Consider the following 18,344-nt stretch of genomic DNA (forward strand, 5'->3'; position numbering starts at 1 on the left):
CCTGCCTATACGCGTTAGCATTTCTAGGAAACCCTTACAGACTGCCTCATTTGAAAACAGCCTATCTGCATGAAACTGGATACAACAGCAACACGGCACCCTGATTAACATTTGGTACACACTTTTCCTCTAATGAAGCGTGGTTCCTGCAGATCTGCAGAGGCGGATGACTAGAGCAGGCAGGGCTCACTGTGTCAGCAGGCAGATATGACACGATGCCACGTCCTGAGTAGGGGCACGGTTGCCCCCGCGCTCCTCACTGCGAGGAGGCCACTGCTAGCACATGGTCACAAACCAGGAGCATCAGGAAGCCCTTTTGAGGAGGTTACCCTCTGCGTTATTGTCTCTGATTCTGCCCGCGTGTGACAAAAGCCATGAAAGGCAAACGCTGAACAGCACCTTTCTAATTGCACAGCCCCACTTAACCCGAATGCATGGCAGTGAGGCTTTGCCTTTCGTGACTTGTGCCAGGAGCACGGGCAGCCCTCCAGACTGGCAGAAGCAGCGTCTTTCCTAATGTGACGTGAGCTACAAAAACTTCCTCTGCTGAAAAACACGCAGCCCCATGCTGCTCCCACACAACGAGCAGAAGTGGGTGTTGAGAAGTTCTCCCTCTGGCCTGGGAAAAAAATAACTGAGCTCAATGCTACGCGCTCCTCAAGAACTCATGTCACATATGACAGATACGTGAATTAAACCATTTAAATTACATCCACTCCACGTTTTCAGTAACTTTTCAGTGAACATGCCCTCCCTAACTCTAGGATCATCCATCAGCTGGCTCCAGCAGTCAAGCTATCAACCCTTTTGCTGACAAGGACTTTTTTGCTTTGGCACGCCACTTCCTTCTACTAAACACTTGAACGATGATCTATGCATTTAGAGCAATTAAATATCTATCAACTTTCGGGTAGGTTTCAGCCATAATGTTCAGGGAAAAGCAATTCTTGTCAGGGCACAGCCAGCAGCTGCTCTTCCTGGGGGCCAAACCTTCCCCTCTACACCCAGTGCCATGCTGAACCCCCTTCCTTCACCGAGTGCAGCTTGGAGCAATGCAAGAACTCAAACTTCTGCAAGATCTCCTCTGCATTTGCCCCTTGAGCTTCTGGGACTCCCTCCTCTCCATCACTGGTTCTATTTCTAGACAGTTAAATCAATAACTTAGAAAATAAAATAAACATATATTTGGAATGATTTTAGCACATGAAACAGCAATGTGGTCATAAATAGACTTTAAGAATTTAATTTAAGGATGGGAGCAGCACAGGCCATGCTCGAGATGCAGTGCTGCACTGCCAGTTAGGCTCAGCCCCTGCAGTCCCTTTGCAGAGTTATTGCCTGAGCAGAGGAGGCTAGTGTCAGTGATGGTAAAACATTTCAATTAATTGCTGCAAACCCAAATCACAAGATGAAAGCCCAACGTGATGGAACAAATTGTTCAGCCAAATGCATTTCACCTCTGTTTCAGTCCTAAGGCTTTGCCCAAGGTAAGGATTTTGGCACCTCCTACGTGACACACTGGCAGCAGCCCTTGCGATGCACAGCAGCTGTCAGGAATGGCCATGAAGGAAGCACACTGAGAAACTGCTCCATGGCTGGGAGGAGGGCAGACAGGAGGAAGCAGGGATCTCAGGACGGCTGCATGCTGCAGGAGGGGGCAAAGCAATATGCCAGGCAGTTTCCATCTCTATCTCCTGAGACCAGCAGCTTAACCTCCCTTTCACCTTTGTTCTGCGATGCCTGCAGACAAGCCATGGGGGATGAGATAAAAGCTGGCACAAGGGCTGATGTCCGAGATCCCCACACTGCAGTGGGCTTCTGAGCTGGTTAGAGAGACTTCAGGCCCAGCACCTCCCAGAGGTCCTCAAAGAGATTCCAAACCATTCTGCTGCTCCTAACAAGCTTATTTGTTCAAGTTCTAGGGGCACTGGGAGTCAGAGTAAGACAAGTAAAACACCACTCGCTGTCTCCTGACTTAATAGAAACCTTGGAACAGCCATCAGCAGACACTCATACAGTCAAGAATATAAAGTGATGCATGTTTAAGAACTTTAACTTTCTGAGTAAACAAAGGAGATAAAATATTATATCTTGTAATTTTTAAAGAATACTTTTTTTTCCCCAAAACACTGGGAAACTGTGAAGTGGGCAAGCATTCACTGCACATAATCTCCCTTCCATTCATCCACATAACCAAAACCCATTAGTCTGTTTCTTGTTTCAAGCACAGCAACAGACATGCGGGGGTAGGGAGATGGGAGGTGCTTACTATTGAATGGCACAGGAATGTGGGATGAAAACATTGAGGAGCTTTCAAAATAATGCCCCAGAGGTTCTATGTATGCCAAAGTTCACCATTGTGTTAATACAATAATAATAATTAAGAAAAATTAGGACCAAAAGTACACTATTGGAATTCAAAGAAAACCAACACAACTCATGATGGTGTGAAAATACTGAAAGAAAGAAAAAAAAGAGGGAGGAAAAAAAGAAGGGGAAAAAATTGTAGACTGCAATCCCTCCATAAATTCATCCTATAAAATGCTGAGAGCTATATTAAACTGAAACAGCCCAGGCAACAAAATTCGGCCTGGAGTCAGAGTATCTCCTGTCCTGCATTTCAAGGCATGCAAGCTACAAGGATCTTGAAAGGCATTCATGTTTAGTACATGCTTAGCACTTTGAGTGTTCAAATTGCCTGAAACCAAAAGCTTACACGTTGAACAAATGGGAGATGAACTGTATGTCCAGCCCAGAGCGGGGCCTGCTGCAGCACCAAGTCTGTCCTGAAGTGGGAGAAGATGGTGTGTTTTACTGCCCTGTCCTTCCCTTGTGCAGTGAGCAGGGCAGAAAGGATGGCATCCAGCAGGCAGCGGGTGTGTGCCTGCATCTAATGGGGAGAAAATGTATGGCTGGATCCTAAATGGTGAGGGGGATATGAGAAAGAAAGGCAGTGACTTTTTTTTTTTCCCTCCCTTTCCTGGTATGTAAAATCAGGAACGGTTTTCACAGAAGTTCAACAGATAGAAGGAGACCACTTGCAAAGGAACAAAGCCAATGCCTCACTTTTTTTTCTAAACTTAAAACCTGCCTTAGAGATATTATGGAAAACACTTTTAAGCTGGGGGGAAAAAATAAAAGTCACTGGGGACATGAAGGCCTCATTGTTTTCTCCAAACTTTGTATGTCAACACATACGCATGCATAAAAACCTTACCTCCCTTCTGAGACATTATATCCACACAATGTCCCTTGGAGAGGGTAAAAAGAAAATGTAGGTCAAGATGTTAAGATAGGGATTGCTTCTGAAAGATGAAAGCGTAAGAGGACTAAGCTTTCATTCCTTATGTTTCTTTGAGATTTCAAACAGTGTTATTTGATAATAGCTCCTTTCAGAAAATTGGAATTTAATATAGCTAATTATAAGTTAGAGAATTAATGTACAGTCAGTACTGCAAGTGACCTGCTATACTATTCTAATGCTTTTTACCAGCATGTCCCCAGTGCTTATTATAGCTCTTTTCTCCAAATACTGAGGCCAATCTGCTCTCACATTAGGCTGGATGGGCCAGGATTTGGGAGCGGGGGAGGAGGATGGAAAGAAAGAAATCGATGATTTGCAAGGCTGTAACACTGAGCCTGCCGAGAGCAGGCTGGAGTTGTGCTCACAATACAGTGAAATGCAGGAAGAGATCTCACTCTGAAAGGAAAAAGCACAGAAAACAGAGCAAAGAATGAAAAACAAATAGCAAAAGAGGAAAAGCATGCAGAGAAAGGAGAGAATATGTTTTAAAAGCATGAAAAGATAGGAGAAAGGACACAGAGAGAGGACAAGCAGCGGAGATAAGTAGAGAGGGGAGTACTTCTAATTGTCTACTATTAACATGGAAGAGTCTGAAAATTATTTGTCCTTGGAGTAATTGTGAGTTAAAAATCCTGACCTATACTTCCCAGAGAGCAAGCAGTATAAATCGGAATATCCCTCCAAACAGACACTGGCAGCAGAGGCAGCTTTGATTTGGACTGGAAGCAGTTTTCCTGCGATTCAGAAGCAAGCCATGCATCGCTGTTTCAGAGACCTAAGTTTGAAATGCTCTATTTCTAGAGATGGCACAAAATGTGTTCAGCAACATCTGCTGCACATCACTGGTGAGGATATAAAGTAAACCTGTAGTTTGTAGAGTCTTAAGGGCATAGTGCTTGAGTGAGCTTTGAGGGGAAAAAATTTGCATCACAGGAAGTTCTTCAATCAACAAGGTTCCAGTAGCATTCAGTTTGTTTTTCACTAGAGCTTCTGTCTAAAAACTAAGCCAGTATATTCATTTAAGTCCTCCACTGGATGTGTGAGCTCCTGCAATGAAGCCTCCTTACTGTTTAAAGTCTCAATCAGAAGGGCCATAACCAGTTTCTTCCTCAAAAAGGTACTTACATTCTGTTATGTTATAAGGTTGTCTGGGAGAAAAGGGGGGCATTTTGTATTATTGGCATAGATTTCTTACATGCATCAGAGTAATTCCTCTGAAGTCATACTCTTATTCTTATTCGGGATGCCCATACCTGGGTTAGAGGACACTTCCCCCTGTCTGGTAGCTGTCACCTTCCAAAATATTCTTCTGCTGTCCAGAACAACCTTTTGCCCTGGCAGAAAACATCTCTCCTCTTCAATTGATTCAGAATTACCAAATTCCTCAAAAGCTTTATCTGAACTGGGCACTCACAGCCTCATCCCTGGTGCGGGGAGCACTGGCCTCTCCTGAGCTTCTTTCTTCTAGCTGCACAACAGCACCCATTTTCACAGAAAACAAACAAGCAAAAGCATAGCGAGGGCCTTCCTATCACACTTAGAGCTTCAGTGAGAAGAGGATATGAAAGCAGTACTTTTCCTCTTCTTTCAACCTACGCAAAGGGAACCAGTGCAGTGGACAACACACTCTCCTTCAGTTTGCTTTCTGGCTCCTGCTGCCTGAGCATCAGGTAAACGTAGCATCAGCAGGGAAAACAACAGCCACTAGACAAGAGCTGAGAGCTGTTTTCCTAAAACAATTAGTAACATTTGAGTCCTTAGTCTACAGTGGCGGAATGTCAGTGGAAGCAGAAGAGCACAAACTGAAGAGCAGTCTGTCCTTCTCAGCAGTCTGTTCCTTTCCTGCAAATTTAGCAGGAAGTCTTCACGAGACTATCACCACTGAGCCCAAGACGACGTGGGAAACTTTAAATAGGAATTCAGTTAGCACTTTTAATTTTGATCCAACCAGATGGTAATCCAGCTCCATCTCAACACCCGCTATGCCAGAAAAAATTAAGGACAACAAAACCACCTTCCCCATAGTCCCCAAAATTCAAGTTCACAGCAAGCACCTTGAACTCTTGTTTCCCCAGCATTTAACTAGCTGAAAAAAGTCCACCTTCCAGGCCATTAATGGCAGGCACCTCGATTTGAAACTGAAATCAAGGGAGTTTTCTACACTAAGCAGTGCCTTAACTAATGGCCCATTTATTCTACTTAATGAGAAGGGTACTTGTATATAACCCTGTGCTGTGGTCTGGTTGCTAATCAACCTTCAAGATTTTGCATGCCAGTTTTATTGCACTGCCTTCCATGCTACCATAAAGGGAATTTTGTACCAAACAGTCTTCTTCCAGCCTGAGAGAGATCAACATCAGCTCATGGCTCAGAAACCCTTTTTCAGCCAGGAACTTTTCAGCCAGGAACTCTTCAGTTCTGCTCTCTTGCTTGTCAGGTTCTAAATATTTAAGGGCACTGCTATACTATGCAAAGATCATCTATGAAAGAGTGCATTTAAATCTACAATTGCAAATGGGCTCTGTTTATCTGCTTACTTAAGACAGCATTGTCCTTTTCGATTAGAGGAGGTCATTTCCGGGTAAATGTAAACTGGCATTTGAAGTTCATCTCAGCAGGACAATGAGATGAGGCAAAGCATCAGGGACAGGTTTCCATTCAAATAAAACTTGACAAGCAGTCCCTAACCGCAGGGACCACAGGCCCAGCTGCACAAAGGGCCATCTTCAATTGATTTGGGGGATGAGGAGAAGAGTAGCGACAGCTACCTTTCTAGAAAATCCGGAGTTCAAGCCGCATTCAATTAAGTTCTGTTCTTTATTCATAGCTTCCACCTGACGGTAATCTTTGCTGACCTTTTGAGATGCAGGGGGAGAACGACTAGATAGGAAGCACAACGTTTTAATTATGCTGGCAAAACTAAAATCTTTGCTTATCAATAGATCAGTACATGAAAGAGAAGCATTGGGACACTTCTTAGAAGAAAAACAGCACGTTCCTGGATGGACACTCCACAAGAATAGGCAGGAGGGATGGGAAATTAAGCTTTCCATGCACAGTTCACAACAGGAATATGCTTCTCACCCCCAGTCCACCTCCATATGCACCAGTTTTGAGACTCTACACAACGCTACTGTTTCCTTCTGCCATATGGAGCCACAGAGCAAGAGCTTGTATAAGGCTCTGAAACAAGATCCCAGCATCACAGCAAGGCAGCAGGAATCAGGGAAACACAGGGATGAAATTCCTCTTCACCTCTCTCCATCCTGCACACCTGCAGCTGAAATACTTCAGAACAACCAGGATGCTTTTTCCCAGTGTCCTAAAGGAGACAGCATGCTTCTAGCATTGCTCTCACTCTCTTGATAACGTTGTGGTATGATTCCTTCTCTAAAAAGAAAAAAAAAATCCTACGTTCTAAAGGAAGTCAGAAATTGCACTCTTCCCATGCCATCACTTTGAAACTTCTATTTCTCCACATACACAGCAGGCACAACATAAAACCACTGTGATGCTGATCAGCCACAGCAAACAGAGCATCTTTAAAAACAGCCAACCGTGAGTTGCCTTTGCCTTTCACAGGATGAGAAAAATGGGATTAAATGCTGGCACGGTCTTCAGGCGCTACTCTGAATGGCTGGCAGAGGCCGAGTCTTTTGCAGGAAAAGTGGCTTATCTCCTGGCTTCCCAAATTGCAGCAGAGGTCAGATGAAGAGGCTTCAAAAGCCTGCCAGCTCTGTCCTCTGTGGGATCCTTGGCAGATTGCTCCAGCTGGCTCCTTCCAGCTTTTCCCTTTTTCCATTTTAGCATATAGCTTGAATAAAGAAAACAAGATGAAGGCTTTCAAAGATAACGCAGTCTTTCACAAACAGATGCAGAACAAAGCACAGGAAATTCTGAGCAAAGTAAAAAATGAATCTTGTCTGTTCAAGGCTTATCTGGAAGGACTTAGCCTTTTAGTAGACAGATCTAAAACATCCCGACTGCGACTGCTGCGCTCGCTTAATGGTCTTGCGAGGGAAGCAAACAGGATGGTGAGGGTGAAGAGCCTCTTGGAGCAAACTCCTCCTTTGAACGTACCAACGTTTGTAAGCTCAGTCTGTGAGGTCTGGCCTGGCTTGTCACTGTCATCCCCTGCCACCTAAGTACAGGGCTGGTACGCTGCAGCTATGGATGGACACCCCCTTCACAGTATTAAAGTCATTTAAAATGAGCAATAATGGACATGAAAGGCGGATTATTGAAAATGTTTATTCATCTAATTCTGGATACAACAGCACATTAACTGCCTGTAACAAATCTGTGCTAGTCAGACACAAAAAGAGATAAGTGAAAAATGTATGCGCATTTATTACGATGCAGAGCGATCTGCTACGACTGAACAGTATACAGGCTAAGCTCTATTTATTTTATACAAAACATTTACCCCCAAACACTGGGAAGTATCTGCTGCGTGATCAACCTCTCACTACCACCACCAGTTATAGAAAGGCAGCAGGTATTTCAGAACACTTTCCTGGAGACCTTAAAATCAAGAAGATTCCATCAAAACCAAACCGAAATGCGGAGGCTTGGGCTCAGGATGCAGTCCGATCTCAGAGGTTGTTCTGAGCAGTAAGAGGAAGGTGACTAATTCCTGGTTCTGTTGCTTAAGAAGGAGACAGATTTTCGAGCTTCTCACAGCAGAAATGACACGTTTGAGCGTGGGCTGATGGCACCCAAAAAGAATTCAGCATCGATCTGCTGAATTGTTCTGTTTGCTCCAAGTCCATTTCCTCTTGTTACAAGTCAGAGCCCACAAACACACATCATGGATGGTGTCTGAGGCCACAATTAGGTGCTCTGCCAGCTGTGTCTGGCAACTTGTAGGAAAGGTTGCAGTGCCCATCAGCACTCGCAGCCAGCTGTCACTAATTTCTTTTTCTTTTAAAACCACTGCCTCAAACTCCTCTCCACTTTCATGTTATTTTCCATTGTGTTGCTATTTTCTTAATGAAATAGAGCATGCTGTCTCAATGACTGATTTTTTTTCTTCCTCTGCTGCCTTACTGGTTGTATCCCTTGTTGTCTGTCCTTCAAATTAAAAGTGCTAGTTATTCAGTGCACGATTTCTTTCTGCCAATCATGGGTGGTAACAGAGCAACTACATGAGTAGTGAAATTTAAACCCTCTTTACAACACTAGTTAAGGGCTCCAATCTGCAGACATTTTTCTCCACTGCACTTTTAATAAACACTAAAATAACACTACTGATAAACACTGGCTATCAGACAGAGAAATATGAAGTATCCTTCTCCCTGCTCCTGTGCCTCCTGACAGCTATGGTTGCTAAACAGAGAAGCACTTTGCTCACCTCTTCTGAGCATACCACTGTATCTCTGCCTTCATCTCCACTGTGTCCAAATTTCACACACAGAGTTTTCCATCCCTTTTGACAACCAGACGAGTCTCACTATGGAACTCCATCGTTTACATTACCTTTAACAGCTGCTTAATTTTGTTTTGATTTCTATGTAAAGCACAAGCTACCTCTTTATCACCTCTCAGAGCAACTCAACAGCTGGAGAAAGCCGCCAGCATCATCATTTCTCATCCCAGCATGTCACCAGCATGCTTCTTCATCCACCCTGGGCTGCCAGAGTTTGAAGGATAATGACCTCAAGTAGATCCCTCTGATTTTCAACATCCCAATAAAAAATTTGTCATCTAACTATAAAAGCAGTCCAGTTTGTTTAAACTGCCATATCAGATAACTGGATGAATGGCTGGTTTTCAGTACAAAGCACTGCATCTCACCATACAAAGTACCAAGACACTTTTAGTTTTCCAGCAACTTCTGTATATTTTGCCAAACATTTCTCCCCAGACAACTGGGATAAGCCAAAACCCAATGCATGCCTTGCTACAAGAATGTACAGACTTAATATTATCGTCAAAGATGTCTCACTCACAAAACATGCAAATGAGGACTGACAGAAGGTCCACCTTTTGACATAACTGCCAATTCTACCAGGTATTTGAGAAATCACCATCCTTTTGGCTGTATATGCCTGACTAAAAGATGTCAGGGTCCAGGTTCAGGCTGCCAATTTTACAGCTGCAGAAAACAGAATTAAGCAGTTTGCTTGTCTGCACTCAAGGCTGCTCCCTGTACTGCGGATACAAACAACAAATCCAAGGCAGCAGCTACGCAGAAACAACCCTGAATCAAGGAAAACGAAACTGCTGTTCACCGGTTGAGGTTAAGGCAAAGTTTTATTTCACGGACACTTTAATTTGCTGAATGAAGTTCACTGCATGGGCAGACAAGTGACAGAAGCAGCCTAAGACAGTGAGTGAAAGGAAGCAGACCAGCAGCTCTTACACCCACCAAGCACTTCTGATCCTTTGCCTCACCCTATTTATTTTAGGCCTACAATAACTCAGTCTCCTGCAGACTACATAAGCTCTTCTGTGGATAATTCATTGCTGATAAAAAATAAATTTCCACTACCTACAATTAACAATATGCAGAGAGGCAAAATTATTTTCAAAATTACTTTGACTAGAAATACACTCGGGGGCAATAGCAACTCCTTTTAGTGGTAGTGAAAAGACGTTTTAAGGAAATTAATTATGCAATTCTGCTGTTTTCCCTATTAGAAATATATCCACCTCTTATCTTCACAAGAAAAGAGATGGCAGGTGTCCTGCAAGAGAAAACGTTCTGGCAGTCCTGAGAAATACAGAAATTGAATTAAAACGGGAGCACCATTTGGACGTAATCAAATTGGGCAGAGATTATGGAGGGTGTAATTTGGCCTGCAGAACTTTTCTAAGTGATGATGATGGAAAAGGCAAAAAGAGCCTGCGTCAACTAATGAACAAGCCAGACCCCGGCAGGCTCAAGAACAAATTCTGTTCTAAAAACAAAGAAAGGAAGAGATATTTGGAAATTTTCAACGGAGCCCAGCCCCAACATCCTGTTATTTATTTGTTAATCTTTAAATGCACTTGCCTGCAAGCACCAAAGCGAAAGTGACATTGAGTGCCATGACAAATCTGCTCAAATGCTTATTTTCTGAACCTTTTAGTTGAAAACATCTATATTTAATCACTGTTCAAAACTAGCCAAACAGGCCGTTTACTCCGAATGTAAAGGGAAAATCTTGTGAGTCTGAAGGAGGTATTTCTGCTTCTGTAAATGCATTTTAAAAATCCACTTATACTGACAAGGGTCCTTGGCACACTTACAGTCTTCTACTAAAGCTTAGGAGGGAGACAGACTGACATTACCTACTGTCAACAAACGCAATTTCATATCACTGATGGAGTGAAAAGCTCCCTAGACAAACATTAGCGTAAAACCTTCTTCCAATATTTAATTGAAGCTTTCAAAAATGAGAGAGATGAAGTTACTGTATCTGAATCATCACAGTGAAGGAGAAGGGCTACTTTCTTTCAGCCCACCGGGGAGCATAGCTGAAAACCATGGGGCAGTGAGTATGAAAACACCTGAAAGTAGACACATCAAACACAAACACAGCCCCTTCCAAGCAGCACGGCTCCCTGCTCTGCTCAGCACGGTGCTTGTGGGATGGGTAGTCCCAGACAAGGCAATGTGATGCCTCAGAGGCTCCCAGTTGTCTGTCTTGATGCATTTCAGCTCTTCAGTGGAGGGAACAACCTATAGCAAAAGTCGCCCTGGCATCTGTGTGGAAGTGGTTCAGGAGAGGAACGGAGCAGCACGAGGAAGGAATGGACACCACAGCCAACAGTGGACCAAATACAACCTCTGTTTAAAGACTGCATGAAGTTCCTTCGCCTATACAAATGAATTGATGACTTTAAGGAGACTAAATGTAAGGTGAAGAATGTCAGAACAGAAATATTACATATTCTTACTCATCAATTCTTGATTCATTAGGCATGCAAGACTTCCTCCTTGAACCAAAATACTCCCTCACATACATTCAATTTCCCAACAAGCTTATGTTTGCCACACATTTAACCTAGTTGGCATGTTTGGAAATTGTCATGACACCTTTTGTATAGCTACTGCCGATGCACTATATGCTTGAATAATTCCATTGTCTAGTTTGTCATTCCAGTGGAATTACCAACCACCTTAAACAAACACGCAAACTTCTGCACTTTTTTCACTTATGAAATGCCAGCACTTCTGGATCACAAACTTCTTCTTCATCGCTACTTTCTAAAAATAAAATTTAAGCTCTCTATCATAAAAATTTGCTTTATGATGCACTCTTTTGACACACTGGTTTAATTCTCATTAACAGAACACAAGTGATAGTAACAGCTTTTATTGCGTGCGGGTTTCCCCACCTCCCACCCCATACACAGCCTTATTTCTCATCCTATGCTACACAAGAAAGCTATTTCCTAGGGGAATTAGCTTACCTCTTAGATGAGGATCTCTGAAAATTGGTATCACCATTCCAAACACCAATCCCTGTTCTTAAAATCCTAACACAAGTGACAGGCGGCAATAATCAAAATCAGTAAAGAGGTCCCCACAGGTTTTCCAGTGGGCAAGCCTGTTTCCATAATCAGAACTGCAGCATCCCACTTAGGACTACAAAAGGTTTCCTGACAACTTACAGAGGCATCCCCTTTAGATTTTATATTCCCACATGCTGGAGGAGAACGTAGCAAACACAGGCATACTGTGCAGTGTCATTCTATACTCTGTGGGCACCTAGAGCCAACATAAACATACAGCAGTACATCCACTGGTAGAAGAGCCATAAAACACCCCTGATCTTTCTCTGAAATCCTTCTGGCTGGATAACAAAAGCCAACCAACTAATAAAAACCCAAAAGTAAAGAACGCAGGATAAAAACGTGGGAAAATAACTAGCAGAACAAACATATAAGCAAAAACCTCAAATGAAAAGGGTATGCAAAGAAAGGTAGGAGTAAGGATATCCCCAACTCTGTTCTTCACCACGCTCCCCAAACAAAACCATCATGCAAGACTGCTTTCAGGATAACAGATATCTTTAATTGCAAGGTGGAGGCAGCCATATATAATTCACTACAGTACAGTTAATCTCCAAAACTCATTTGAACTCTTCCATCTCATTTTATTAATTTGTATTGTTCAGAGAGGCATGGAAGTTTTCCCTGTGCCACCACTGGCCCCTCTTTGAGCCTGCAGAAATTTCAGCACAGAGAAGACTCCTGCTAATGGGTTCACCTCTTACAACACTGAAGCTGAACTCGCTTTTCACACTATCAATAAGAAAAGCAGCAGTGTACTGGCTGCCTTATCATCAGGTTTACTACTGCACTAACCAACTGAAATATTCTGATAATAATGTTCATGCAAGCTCAGCAGTAGAACTTGCATGAACTGTTGGAGAATACTAGTAAACAACTACTGTAGCATATTTATGCAACTTTGGATGCTCTGAAGCCATAGAAAGTACTTAAAGACAATAGCTGCAAGAGGGTAGTGCATATTTTATCTTCTTCTATTGCCAGAAGTCAGTACTTCCTCAGGAAAAAAAGTACAGATTGCAAGCTTGTAAATAAGTATAGGGGAATGACAGTTATAAAACCAGGAAGAAAAACTGCACTACAGATGACAGCACCAAGATCAGATCTTACTATCCAGCTGTTTTGCAAATATTGCAGTCCTCTGAGCTCTCAGAAAAACAGGAGACCAACCTACACTTCTACCTCTAGCAAGGAGCTCAGGCAGCTTGAGCTACTCTCAGGGCTCACCTTCCCACTCTTGGAAATGCTTAGGTGTGCCAGGTGCTGGAAGGTGATCTATTCAATTTCCAGCAACAGAAGGAGCAATGCCTGCTAACGTTCGCTAGGAACAGTGACAGGGTTGTGCAGCACAAACCCTAAAATGGATGCAACCCTTGCCTTTACAGGGATGAGGGAAGAGGAAGGGGATTGGGAATGTTTGAAGTGATGGCATTCATCTCCCCAAGAAACCATGATGTGGCTGAACATCTGCCTGCTGATTGGAAACAGCAAATGAACACCTTGTTCTGCTTTACACACAGCTTTTGCTTTACCTAGTAAACTGCCTTTAGCTCAACCCACAAGTTCTCACTCTTTTACCTTTCTGATTCTCACCCACCCCATGTGGCGAAAGTAGTGAAAAGCTGTGTGGAGCTGAGCTGCTTTCTGGGGTTAAACCACAGTAGGAGGCACAGATCACCTTTAAATTTCAGCTAGGATTTTTTGTTCCCCCCCAGCAGAGCTGTGGGTGCTGAGCACTAATAAAGAGATGCACTGTATAATCAAAGACTATTAGGATGCTATAAACACAAAATAAACAAGAGAGTTAGGCAAAGGAGGCTAAGATAACAAGAGAATAAATAGAAGGCTTACTCCTATCCTGGGCTCACTCACAAAACTGCAGCAGAGCAGATCTCCAGCAGAGATCCTTCCCCACTGGCAGCCAGCTCTTCAATAGGTCTAGGAGAGGTGCAGCCAGGCTGCCCCCCTTCCGGCACACAGCTCAATTGCCTTCACCTGTGCTCCTGTGGCTGACTCAGTGCTCGCCCCAGGTGATCAATTAGAGGTTCAGGCCGTGGCTCAGCAGTTTCCATACATGCACTTAACTGCAATATTATCTTTTGAAAAAATGCACTAGAAACATTGGTTGCAATCTTCATATTGAAACAAAGAACATAATCAATAAATGTTCTTTTAAAACTCTAATGGCATAAAGTCACGGATCTAAAGCTAATCTTTAAGATGTTATGTTTTCCAAAATTCAGAACAGTCTGGTAAATTTTTAGCATGACCTATTTTTTTTTTCTCTGTCCATAAAGATCTGTGGATTTGAAAATATATGGTTAATGTTTCTTTAAAAGATATAATGAGCAAACTCCATGTTTTCATAGATTTTCTTAATGTCATTGCACTGTGTCAATCCTTCTCCCTTCTGTAAAGCTTTCTTCTATATGGTGACACGTTCTTCTAAATACTACTGGACAAATGGAGCCTTTGGACAGTACTGTTGAAATAGAGCAGTGCTGAGAAAGGACACGTAAAGCATCTTGTAACAAACAGAAGGGAAAACAACAGAGTGTAATTCTAACTCAAAATCAGTAAATAAGTAAGCAAGCCAAAACCCCCACAGAACTGATCACCTATTTTTGTGAAGGAGGAAAAGCACCCAGCAATACAATTCTTAACACCAGAGGCAAGCTCTGAAGTCGTGAGCCATGCCATTGCCAGAGAAAGCCTGTGGCATATTCCATGCCTGGTACCTGCATTCACACTGCATTCCCAGCCAACTCACTTTTCATCTCAGCTGCCTTTGGAGAAACTAGACACCATAAAAACCTCAGTCATCCTGTAAGCTGGCACACCATCAAAGCCTCCTAACACACAATTACTGTGCTTCACGCCTTTAGACTTTTTCCTTTGACTAAACAAAATCCCCACAATAGAATAAGAAACTTTCCAAGAGAAATTGTGTTTGACAGAAGATCAATGATGCAGAGGTGTTGGAGGGGAAAAAAAGGCAGCACTGTTTTGTGTACACCTCCAAGCTTATTAATCGCTTGCTGCTAAAGCTAGATGCCCCTTCCCATCAGATCACTATTTGATATTATTACTGAACTCAGAAGACTGAGGTCATCTTTAATCACATTAAGGAGTTCACAACTGCTTACGCAATACAGTAACTTTATTGTGTTGTCTGCAATTCTCCAGCCATTCCCCTAGGTTTTTGCCTTGTCAGCAATAAGGCTCAGTGAAAACGCAGTGAAATTTGACTCACCGTGTCAAAAACACAAGTTACATGTAAATATGAATAACCTAACAAGTAAGCAAGCACCCAGCTGCTGCTGTAATGCATTAGCACATGTATAGTTATGCACATGCTTAAAAGGAATTGCTATAAACTTCCATAAAGAAGCAAATAAGCTCTTGAGAGTGAAGAGAGAACAGTAAGCCTGCCCAGAAATCTGAATCCTGCTACTCATTGCTTTGAAGGCTCAAGCTAGCATGACAAAGCCTTTTCAAAAAGGGTGCTGTGTCAGTGAGCAAATCTGCAAGAGACGAACTTAGGTTCACCTCTGGGCTACCATAGGGAAGGGGATAAGAAACAAGTGATAATAATGACAAACAACAGTAACAGTGATCACCCTACCTCCTTTGCCACCTCCGGTCAATGTCAAAGGATGACATAAACAAGTCCCTATCATGTAGCTTTGTCTGCATCTCTTTAAAAAACCTTTAAACTCCCTAAAGAACTTAACTATGGGAATCCAGTGTTTCAGCACATTTGCCCTCAGTCCCCTACATCTTTTTACATAGGTCCCGTGCTACTTCACCTTTAGGCAACTGAGGGCCTGAACCAAGCCCACTCCAGAGCTGCAGGCCCTGGTTAGCCAGTTTCTTCTACCTGAATGACACTGAACAAAGTATATTCTGTCTGTCCTTCACCAATGTAACTGATTCAGACAGTTTCCATTTATCTCCTCATGAATTTTCACTGCATCTGTAAGAAATCAGTTACCTTTAACTGGACACCTTTGCTGTAGACCTACAAAGCACATCACTGATCAGACAGATCAGAGAAGCCTCCTGTTCTACTGAACAGCTTTGCTCTGGCCTCCACTTCAACACCTACCCTCCACCCTTATCCCTATCTACAACAGCTCAACAGGAACACACAGATTGTCCAAATCTGGCTTTTTAAACACTTTAGAAATGAGCTCGTCTTTGTATTTTGAAAGGACACAGTGCATGCCAGAAGGTGCACTGGTCTCCTTCCTTGCGACAGCAAAGGAGCTGCGTTTGAAACAACTGAGTCCTTGCAGAGATAGCAGGGAGGCAGCTTACCATTCACTGCCTTCAGGCTTCCACTAATGCCATCCCCATGTTGCCGCTTCTGTGCGTTCTTGAACTCCTTCAGAGATAAATAAAGGACCTTCCGCACCACCCTCTCCTCTGACCAGGGAATCCCATCGCTGTCATCCTGAAGATGGAAACAGAAAGGAGACGTTAATTGAGTGCATCCGAAACAACGAGTAGCAAAAACAATAAACAACACCCCAATGCCTAGATAAGTGATTAAAAAAAGGGAGAGAAGTTGAAAAAAATACTGCGCAACAAAATGCAATCTAACCTCAAGAAACACTAACAGATAACCATTATCATCGAATCAGACCATCAGCCCCTCTAATCCCTTATCCTGCAAACAACAGAAGCTGTCTGCCAGGTGTTAGACAGCAGGTAAAGGCTTATTTGTTAAAATTCTCATAACGAATCATTCTGCCTTGTGGAGAAATTTGAACAGCCTGGAATTGCTCTCTCAGACAATTAAAATAAGGGGAAAAAAATTCCAAACCATTAAATTAAGTCAAATATTGCATAAAACTTACTAGAAAGTTCTGTAAGCCAGCCTTTCTTATTACCATTTTGGCCTTGGTTTTTGCCTCTCAGCTCAGGATTTTACATACTGATATTACATTATCAGTTCTCTGCTTAAATGATTTGTATTTATTGCAGAATTACAGTGTAGTTGATAACAATGAAGTTGTTCTGAATTTATCTTAGCATAAAGTAAAGTGGAATTTGGCCCAGGGGGCATGTGTTTTCTACTTCATTTTTAGAAGACAAATGCTATACTGTCAAAAGGAATACTGGTGTATGTCATATTTAGTATTTGCTTTAGTTAACAGATTAATTCCCTGGAAAAGTATTTCCCTAAAGCCTTTCGCATTCAAATAAATTAAGTCAGCAAACTGATACAAAGACATAAGTAAAATCAGGTGCATCTTAAAAAAAAAGAAAAAAGTATATCACATTTTCACAAGCCTTATTATTATTGTCTCAGGGTCTTTAAAGTCATTATTTGAGCATTTCTGTTCTCGAATTTCCCTCAAGCTACATGAATGCCAAGCAAAAAAAGACATTTCCAGAGAGGCCATGCTCAGGTAAGCACACCACAGCACATGGCCACACTGCACAGGAAAACCACAACGCTCACACCAGGAGGCATGAGAGTTTACACCATCCTGTGTGATAAAGAAGAGACCAACACAAACAACTTAAAAAGTAAGCTTAGTTTAGGGTGCACACCAGTAGTTTTTCCTTTACTCCTCCAGTAAGATACTGGCATTCAGCCGCTGAACTGTGATCAAAACCATTCTTCCCCCCAGCTGAATGACAAATGAGTTGGTAAAAAAAATAAAGAAAGAAAGAAAAGGGGAAAAAAAAAAAAAAGAGCCAAAACAATGACTGTAGCAAAGCAGTTAGCATTTTGGCAGTGCAATTCACCCTTCACACTACAGACCAGCTACTACGCTCTGAGCACCGCTGAGCTGTGCCCAGAGAGCTTCAGCACGCAGGGACCTCCAAGCCAAGACAGCAAACTTTGTAACTGAACATCCACAGCAAAGAGAAACAAGAATCTCCAGGCAAGCGCTTTAGAAGGACTAGCACTTCCAGTTGTTTTGTCAACAGCGGTTTTTACAAACAACTTCCATTTACGATTTTGCTGCCAACACAACTTTAAACCTCAACAGAACAAATGATACAGATGGCCACAGCTTGCCTGATTTTAACAGAAATCACCCAAGAAACAACATTTATGTTCCCGTAGACCAGAACACACTGAAAGTAAACCAGGAAGGGAAAGGCTGGGCTTCACGCATTTCTGTTTTTACAGCAGATCATGAGGTAACTAATTGAATCCCTAAGGAAACTGCTCTGTTAGGAAATACTCGTGAGCATCCATGGTTTTTATTTGCCCACATTACAGGCACAAGCCTGAGGATGCCTCTCACTCCCTCCAGCTGTATTTGTGGAAATTCTTTATACAGAAGGCAGCAAACAAGAGGACAAGGACACACTCTGGCCATTAATCTGAGGCCGAGGTGAGGTACACAGAGCCCTACATGAGGCAGCACATCCCTCACCACTTGTTTTTATGCACTTAAAGCCACGCATGCGAAGTATGTATGGGTGTGTAATTCTCAACTCCAGCTAACACATCTTGTACTGGAAGACACGTTGCCATTTTCAGTCTCCTTCAGGCCAAGGCTCACGAAACACC

The 18,344-nt window shown here is 42.7% G+C and overlaps 1 protein-coding gene across 1 annotated transcript in view; it reads right to left on the minus strand.

Moving 5' to 3' along the window:
* JARID2 (jumonji and AT-rich interaction domain containing 2) overlaps window positions 1-18,344 on the minus strand; it is a 202,837-nt gene that overhangs the window by 100,588 nt on the left and 83,905 nt on the right. The window contains exon 2 of the mRNA XM_048940166.1: window positions 16,127-16,262. Coding sequence (XP_048796123.1) covers window positions 16,127-16,262 — 136 coding nt within the window. The remainder of the gene's footprint in view (window positions 1-16,126; window positions 16,263-18,344) is intronic.

This window comes from Lagopus muta, chromosome 3 (assembly GCF_023343835.1).
Source record: "Lagopus muta isolate bLagMut1 chromosome 3, bLagMut1 primary, whole genome shotgun sequence".
NCBI classification, from domain to species: Eukaryota; Metazoa; Chordata; class Aves; order Galliformes; family Phasianidae; genus Lagopus; species Lagopus muta.